At 56.7% G+C, this 8,707-nt stretch overlaps 1 protein-coding gene across 1 annotated transcript; it reads left to right on the top strand.

The window, feature by feature from the left end:
• The first annotated feature begins 2,375 nt into the window (after nucleotides 1-2,375).
• On the top strand, nucleotides 2,376-6,370 carry IRX3 (iroquois homeobox 3). The gene is made up of 4 exons (XM_064387135.1): nucleotides 2,376-3,055; nucleotides 3,530-4,634; nucleotides 5,168-5,234; nucleotides 5,997-6,370. The coding sequence occupies exons 1-4, from the start codon at nucleotides 2,834-2,836 to the stop codon at nucleotides 6,049-6,051; spliced, it is 1,449 nt and encodes a 482-aa protein (XP_064243205.1). The 5' UTR covers nucleotides 2,376-2,833; the 3' UTR covers nucleotides 6,052-6,370.
• Nucleotides 6,371-8,707: the final 2,337 nt, after the last annotated feature.

Here is an 8,707-nt window from a genome sequence, read left to right on the forward strand (position 1 = left end):
CTACAGATTTCTCCTCCTGTCCACTCGGTATAGCTATGCTCCCTCTCAGTTTCTTTCTCATTAATAAACCATTCCTCACCCTCACCCTGACCTGGGTCCATTTCACCCATAAATTTCTCTTCTCCCGTGTCTCCCTCTCGGCTGCCCACCGCCACTTACCCGCGGCAGCCCCCTCCCGGCTCCGGGGACACCCCCCGGCCGTCCCCACACCAGCACCGCCCGCCACTGCCGGCGGCTCCCTCGGGGACCAACTCATATTGATTGTGCTGTTGATTAAAAATCAGAAAATAATCCCGCCAGCTTCGATACTCCACGCCAGACGTGCAGCCACAAAACGACGGGTGCAGTTTTGTGGGACACGCGTGTACCCCCGTACCCGCGCGTGGGGGGCACAGCCCGACTGTGACACCACAGTGGCGAGCACGCATCAAACCGCTACGGATTTATCCCAAGTGTCATATCCGCTCCTTTTCTCCCCGAAGTAGATCTTTTTAAAAGTTGTGCTCTGCACCCAAACTCTCCCCCGATCCCCTCGGTATCACGTCGCCCCAGCAGGCGCAGCCTCCGCAGAAAAGTTTAAAGCACATCAGGACGTGGTGTTCGCTGCCCGTTTTGCTTTTGAGTAAAAAAGAAATAAACCTATAACTGATTTAAATATTTTTATCTCCCTCGCTTTGTACTATCAAAAGCACCAATGTTGAATAGAAGAAAATAAATTCCTCCAACCCAGAGTTGTTTTTGCACTAGATTAGCAGATAGGAAATGCTATAAAGATGAACTTAATACGATTAGAGATGTTTCCTACAGATTTTCATATATTGATTCAGGGAATTTTAATTCTGGAGCTTGCTTTGCTATAATCCGCATTTATTACAAGCTGATACAGTTTTATTATAGCAAGCTATCAAGGTCGATTCCTTTAACTGCATAATCTGACATGAATTTCATTTTTAAAGAAATGTAGTTATAAAAATCCATACTGTGGGCACAGTGGTTATATTGTACCTAAATCATATTTTAAAGGCAATAAATCCAGAGAGTATTTAGGAAGAGAGGGGAATACGGTTAAACGGCTCGCATTCAGCCACAACTCCTCAAAAGATCTTCCAAACTTTTTGTTTTATTTAAACACCGAGTATTTTAAAAAGCAGATAACGCTGGCAGGTTCAGGTCTCCTCTCCCCACGGGCTGTGTGAACTTTTTAGGTTCCAGCCCAGGCTCTTCCTCTGCCCGCAGCAGCGGAGCAGGGCACACCGGTGCTTGCCAGAGACGCGCCGTGATTGAACTGTATTTTAACTACTCTTAAAAGGCTAAACTGCAACTCACGCTGGTTTCAGAAAAGGAAAAGGGGGGGGGGGGGGCGCAGCAACAACAACATCAATAACAAAATACAAACCGTAATTTAAAATGTGTGGATCATAAAAAACAAACCCAAACCCTATTCTGTAATTAAACCGTATCTTGACTCCTTCCCAATAGCTCCTTACAAACCCGTGCCACTGCTCCCTTTGCAAATGTTGCACGTACCAGGTACTTCCTTCTTAGCCTTGTAGTGATTCAGAACAGAGGGAATAAGCAAAATGATCATAAATTTCCTAATTAGAGATTTCGCACCAAGACAAAAAGGTGTTAATGAGTTTAATTCCAGTGCCTGTCATTGTCCCTTTTTTTCACACCACTTATTTACTAATGGCCCAGAGGGCTGCTCCCGTCTCTCCTTTGTTAAGATTTTAATTTGCCTTCTTTTCTGCCTTTGATGTAAAATTGTGACCTACAACTCTTTGAAGTCCCTTATTAGGAGGAAAATTAACTTAGCTTTTCCACTGTATCTGCGCACTGTTAGCCCAAGCAAATGTAGAGAACTCCTTAAAGATCCAGTACATTAGGAAAAATTTCAAGGTAGTTCTGAAAATGCAAATTTTAAAAAAATGCAATAGATTTTACATCTGTATTAGAAGATATAACTCTCGCAAGGGCCGGAGCGGGGGAAGGGGAGAAGGGAATATCTTAATAAATACACCAAAAAGAATCTGGGCAAGGAAAGGTTGTAAATCTAAAAACCTGAAAAGTGGAACTGAGGGATGGTGTTGGTGTGAGCCTTTATTGTTAAATGTCCCAACTTTTCCCTGTCCCTCTCGTGTACTGCTCACAAATGACACCCCGGCTTCCTACGCGCTCGGTGACTGGGGGAGCTAGGAAAGAAATTATATCTAAATCTATCTCTATATAATTAGAATACCATGAGGCAGGGTTAAACCTTTGTAAAACACACAACTGATTGGCGATCGCTAAAACGAGATTTGAAAGCAACTCAAATAAAAGATCGCGACGTCAGTAAACAGATTTAGAAAAAAAAAAAAAAGGGGGGGGTGGAAAGCAGCTAGTGACAAACCCGGCGAGAGCGAGCTCTGGGCATGAGAGAGAGAGGGAGGCAGAGGGAGAGAGAGACTTAAAAGAAATAGGAGGGGCTTGTGAGAGACTAGAAATGTCAATCAGAGCCCAGAGTCCCAATAATCTCAGGCAATCTGTTAGGACCTGACCTGGGTCCACTCAGATCAATAGGAAAAGTGAGAGAAGAAAGAAGCGATCGGATCGTTTACCGCGGCGGCCGAGGACAGGAGGGAGCCCGCGGCCTCCGCGCACCCCCGGCTCCCCCCCATGTCTGCCGGAGTTTGCGGGAGGCGCTGAAAGTGCGGGCGGCCGGCGAGGGCGAGCGACCCGGCTCCCTCCTCCGCTCCCGGCCCTGCTACTTTCTCCCCTTTCTCTCCCTTCTTCCTCTCGTCTCCCCCCCCTCCTCTTCCTCCTCCCCCCTCCCCTGCCCCGCTCCCCCACCATGTCTTTCCCCCAGCTGGGCTACCAGTACATCAGGCCGCTTTACCCGGCGGAGCGCCCGGGGAGCGGCGGCTCCCGCGGCGGAGCCGAGCTGGCCCCGTCCGGGACCCTCTCCAACGTGCTCTCCTCCATGTACGGCGCGCCCTACGCCGCCGCCGCCGCCGCCCAGGGCTACGGAGCCTTCCTGCCCTACGCCGCAGAGCTGCCCATCTTCCCCCAGCTGGTAAGAGGCCCCCGGGGCTCGCCGCTCGCTCCCCGGGGCGCTCGGTTCGCGCTGGGGATCGGCCCGGGGGGAGCCGGGGGAGACGCCGGGAGGGCTGTCAGGGGAGAGACGGGCGCTATCGCCACCCTGCCCGGGAGAGCCGCCGGAGAGGGGCAGGGCTGGAACGGCGGCCCCGCAGCGTCCCCCCGCTCCGCCCGGGGGTTTGACGGCCGCGGGGACCGGCCCCGGCAGCCGCCGGCCCTGCCGCGGACACGCAAGCGGGGAGCCGGTGCTGCCCCCGAGGCACCCCGGGCACCGGCGGGGCTGCCGGGGCCGCAGCGTGCCCGGGAGCGGCGCCGGGGCGCTCCGCGGTGGGGGAGGCAGCGCGGCCCCGCCGGTGCCGACGGGCTCCGTTCCCGGGAAGGGCAGCGGGACGGAGCGGACCCGGGCCCGGCACGCCATCTCAGCCGGGCCGCCCCTTCCCTCTCGCTGCAGGGCGCCCAGTACGAGCTGAAGGAGAGCCCGGGGGTGCAGCACGCCGCCTTCCCCCCCCACCACCCTGCCTTCTATCCCTACGGGCAGTACCAGTTCGGGGACCCGTCGCGGCCCAAGAACGCCACTCGGGAGAGCACCAGCACCCTCAAGGCCTGGCTCAACGAGCACCGGAAAAATCCCTACCCCACCAAGGGCGAGAAGATCATGCTGGCCATCATCACCAAAATGACCCTCACCCAGGTCTCCACCTGGTTCGCCAACGCGCGGCGGCGGCTCAAGAAGGAGAACAAAATGACCTGGGCCCCCCGCAGCAGGACGGACGAGGAGGGCAACTCCTACGGGAGCGACCACGAGGGGGAAGAGGACAAGAGGGAGGACGAGGAGGAGATCGACCTCGAGAACATCGACACAGAGAATATCGAAAGCAACAAGGACGAGCTGGAGGACGATCTACAGGATGCCGACCTCCTGCACTCTGACTCCAAAACGGACTCGGAGGGATCCGAAGGCTTTGAGGACCTGCCCGGCTCCGAGGAGCGCTACGACAAGGCCTCCGAGGGCGAGCCGCACCACCTCCGCCACCACCACCTGCACCACCACCACCATCACCACCACCACCATAAGTGCGAGCTGCCCGCCACGGCCGCACCGCTCGGCCCGGAGCCCCTCAAGCCGCCGCTCCCGCCGCCGCCGCACCTCTCGCCCCCTTCCTCTGCCTCTTCCTCCGCCGCCTCCTCCCCGACGGACGGCGCTTTGGCCGGCGCCTTGCCGAAACCCAAGATCTGGTCGCTGGCCGAGACCGCCACCAGCCCGGACAACCCCCGCAAGTCTCCTGGCGGCGGCTCTCCGCCGGCGGCCGCCCCCCAGCCGCTGCCGCTGCCCACCCCGCCGCCCCACAGACTCGTCTCCTCCTGCCCCCTGGGCAAGTTCCCCAACTGGACCAACCGCGCATTCCCGGCCCACCACCACCACCACCCCCCGCACCCGCTGGCCTTACTGAACACTCCCCACCTGCTGGGGCTGGGGGCCGCCTCCGCCGCCCCCCCCGCCGCCGCCTTCCCGCGGCCCGCGGACCAGGCGCAGAGCGCGGAGCCCGTCGGAGCAGGTGACCGCTGAGGGACGCGGCGGGGACGGGCCGGGCCGGCGGCCGCCTCGGGGGGCTCGGCGGTGCGGAGCGGAGCGGAGCAGCGCGGGAGGCCCCGGGGGCCGTGTGCGTGCGGCCCGCGCGGTGCTGGCGGTGCCCCCGGCGCGGCCCGGCCCGGCCCGGCCCGGCGCGGCGCGGAGCAGCCGTCGGGGCGCAGGTGGCGGCGGGCGGGCGGCCGCGGGGGCCCCGGGGCGGTGGCGGAGGTCTCCTGGCCGGGGTAGTCTCGATCCCCGAGCATTACCTTCCTCCAGCGGAGATAATTTTTGTTGCTGTTGTTGTCGCTTTTGCGGGAAGGACCCGGCCGCCAGGTCAGGCTCGCTCCGGGGTCAGTGTGTTTTCTCTGACGGTCACCTCTGCAAGCAGAGCAGTCGTTGTGTCGTGTTTGCAGCTCGCTGAGAAAAGAGCTTAAATCTCGAGGCTTAATTCAGGGATGGGAAGAATAAAACAGGGGCTATAAAGGAATGCTTTTTTTCCCCCTCCCCTTCTCTTTTTAGATCGATCTAGTGCCTTGGAAGTAGAGAAAAAGTTACTAAAGACAGCTTTCCAGCCAGTGCAGAGGCGGTAAGAGATGGCTCCCTCCGTCTCCTCGGGATGTATGGAGGCAGTTGTAAATGGTTAGCTTATTTTCTCCGCTTCTTTAGGCTCCCTTTCCAGGGCGGTTTCTTGTTCTTCCTCTGCGCGTGTGGTGGGCTATTCTGTTTATATATTTTCTTTGCTGTTCTCCGTTGTGGCCCCCGGGAGCGGTTCCCGCGGGCAGGCCGATCCGCGCTCGGGGGCGTTGGGGCTGCGCGGCCGCGGAGCCCGGGCGCGGGTCGCCCCTGGCCCGGGAGCACATCCCTGAGCCCCCGCAGAGCGGATCACCGCCCGCCGCTGTCGCTTTGCCGGGGGGAGAGGCACCAAGACAGCAGAAAATAGTAAAATAAATTAAAAATTAATAATGATCATAACAATGATATTGAAAGCGAAACAAAAAAAAAAAAAAAAAAACAAAAACAAAAAAAAAAACCAAACCAACAACGCCCAGAGTATGAAAGCTGAAGAGGCTGAGCCTTGCCGTCCCAAATTTGGCGTAGCAGTCACTCAGTTTCAATGAGAAACCAATTACCCTTTTGATTGATTGAAACCACGGGGATCGGGCCCGCCGTGTTTTCATAGCTAAATACATATACTATAAATCATTCTGAAAACTTTTTATATTTATAAATCTATTAAAATATTAACAACAACAACAAAACCAGAGCTACTTGCAGATATAAATATTGTGCCAGCCCAAGCTCACTAGAAATCCTATTAAATTTTTTTTTCTGTGTCATTTTTTTCCAGGCCCCAGAACCAACTTGACGCCGCTATGGTTCTATCGGCGCTCTCATCATCATAGTTAATTTTTTATTGTTGTTGTAATGATTGTAAAAAAAAAAATCTCTGTATAGTTACAACTTGTAAGCATGTCCGTATATTCAAACTCAAAAGGAAAAAAAAAATACCCGCTTCTGTCCTATCACCTGGGTTAGCTGAGCTGTGAGATTTTTTTGGAAGTCCAGTGAGAATTAGGTGTTCCCCTTCTTTTTTTTTTTTTTTTGGTTGTTGTTGTTGTTTGTTTTTGTACATACCGTAAAAATGTACATACGTGTGAACCAAATTGTACAAGAAAGTATATATTTTTGGCTAATAAATAAACTGTTGCCACTTTGACTACACTCTCGTTTCCCCCCCTTCTGGAGTTGTTTTCCTCCCGCAGTCCCGCCCCCAGCTCCCGGTCGGGTACTGTTTTTGCGCGGCTGCCGGAGTGGCTCCGTGCCGGGCCGGGCCGGGCCGTTCCGGGCCGAGCCGTGCCGTGCCGGGCCGGGCCGTGCCGTGCCGTGCCGGGCCGTGCCGTGCCGTGCCGTGCCGGGCCGTGCCGTGCCGGGCCGGGCCGTGCCGTGCCGTGCCGTGCCGAGCCGTGCCGTGCCGTGCCGGGCCGTGCCGTGCCGGGCCGTGCCGTGCCGTGCCGCGCCGCGCTTCCTGCGGCGGCGCCATCGCCGGAGCCGCAGCGCCCCCTGCAGGCGCCGGTGGCGGCGGGTGCGGGGCGCGGTGTCGGGCGCGGGGCAGCCCGCGGATCTTCCATCGCCCCGCGGCTCATCCATCGCCCCCCGGACCGAATTACCGGGTGCCGCTGTTAAGTTAACCCGCCCCCGCGGAGCCGGGGGGCGTTAATTGAAAGGAGCCTTCGGGGCTCGGTGGTGTCGCCGCGGGTCGGCAGCTCGGCTGCGTCAGTTCTGCCGCCCCCTGCCCTCCTGCTGTCGTGCATCCCAGGGGTCACTTTTGGGGTGCTCGCCGCAGGCTCTCTGTGAGCCGCCCAAAGCGGCGGGGCTGGGGCATCGCCCCGCTCCCGGGGCTCGGCATTCGGGCGGGAGGCAGCGGCCGGAGCGGGGGCACCGAGGCGCTGCGGAGAGCCCCGGCGGGGAGCCGCGCTCCGCTTCGGACGCGTGGCCGCCGGGCCGGGCCGGGCCGGGCCGGTCCGCCTGCTCCCGGCTCCGGGAGGTGCCGCTTGCGCCTCTGCACGCCTCGCCCCGGGAGCCGCCGCCTCCAAAACTTGTAGCTTCGCTTCCCCGGCAAGGTGCTGGAAATCGGCCCAATCCGGGAAAGGTCCATTTCCGCTCCGAAACCATCCCGAGGGGAGTGTGGTAGGAGGGCGAGGGCTGCTCCCTCCTCCCTTTCCCTTCCCGTTCCCCTTCCCTGCGGCGGTGCCCGCGGATGGCCGTGCTCATCCCCCCGGCTGATGGGGCAGCTGGGCAGGTAGAGCTTGTGGGCCGGCTCCCTCCCGCTTTTGTTCCCAGGCTTTTCTTCTCTACCGGGGAGATGTGTCCCCTACCTGTCCTCTCCTTACAGTCCTGGAAACGGCATAATCATAGTGGTGGTGATTAAATAGCTGGTGCTTTTCTCGTTTTGGTGACAGACCCCGCAGAGGGGGAGGGTGCTCAGAGCTAGGAAGCAAGAGTTAAAATGAAGTTAAAGTACAAACAGAAGCACATAGCTGACATGCTTCAAGTTTAGACAGTACAAGATATGCAAATGCACAGGGCTGTGCGGTATTGACATTTTGAGGTCATAGTGATAGGAATGTATTATTTATAGGATTGGGTTGCACCAGGCCGATAAACTACATTTTAAATCCTAGGCGTTTGTAAGTGATAAGATTTATATATGTGTTTACACTATATGTGTGTGCATGTATACACACGTTTTATATAGTGTTTTAACGTTTCACAATTAAGACTCCCCTGACCAACATTACAATGGGGACGCCCCTCTCCTGGTGTGCACTGCAGCCTCCCCAGCTGCTGTTAGCAATGGCTGGGAGCAAAGGAGGCCGGGGAAGGGACCCACAGAGTTTGCAGCACTGTTGCGATCTCTGCTTTTTCCCTGCTGCGTCCTCTTCCTTTCCCCATATGTCCTTTCTGGCCACAGCTCACCCTAGAAACAGCATTTGCCTCTTTGCAGCCTCATGCAGCTCTCTGTCTTTCTGCCAGGAACTGTTCCCACTCTTTTCGCTCCGACAGGCTCCTGAAATGGGGGAATCTCTGTGGGTGGGGGGTAAGAAAACAGATCGTTTCTCATGTAAATTTTATCCCGTCTCTCTGCACTTTGTATCCCCCGTTTTCCTTAGCCAATTCTAGCTGAGGCAAAAAAAAAAAAAAAAAGAAAAAAAAAAGATTAATGGCATCTAAAATGGGAGGGGTGGGGGAAGAGAAAGCTAGAGGCAAATTTCCACATCCCCTTCCTCTGGGCATCCTGGTGGGTTTTCCATAGAAACTTTCACACAGCGGCCAGACAGATGCTTAAAGGGGATGGAAGAAAATAATGCAACCATGATGGGAAAACAATTGCATCCCCAGCTTTCTACCTCCATTAAAGGCTCCTTTGCCTTTGCAGAGGCCCTCGGCTCCCTGTCCCCGCAGAGCCCTCTCCCTTCACTCTGACCATGGGGATGCTTCTGCAACAGCGGCGTGGAAGCCATGGGAAAGCTGCTCCTTTGGCTTCTGGAAGTGAGAACT

The sequence above is a fragment of the Passer domesticus genome, chromosome 12 (assembly GCF_036417665.1).
Source record: "Passer domesticus isolate bPasDom1 chromosome 12, bPasDom1.hap1, whole genome shotgun sequence".
Taxonomy (NCBI): domain Eukaryota; kingdom Metazoa; phylum Chordata; class Aves; order Passeriformes; family Passeridae; genus Passer; species Passer domesticus.

Bases quoted from the DNA above. Each gene is read 5' to 3' on its own strand.
- IRX3 (XM_064387135.1), top strand. From the start codon at position 2,834: ATGTCTTTCCCCCAGCTGGGCTACCAGTACATCAGGCCGCTTTACCCG. The intron at 3,056-3,529 runs GTAAGAGGCCCC...CTCTCGCTGCAG, and splicing joins TGCCCATCTTCCCCCAGCTG to GGCGCCCAGTACGAGCTGAA. The intron at 5,235-5,996 runs GTAAGAGATGGC...ATTTTTTTCCAG, and splicing joins TTCCAGCCAGTGCAGAGGCG to GCCCCAGAACCAACTTGACG.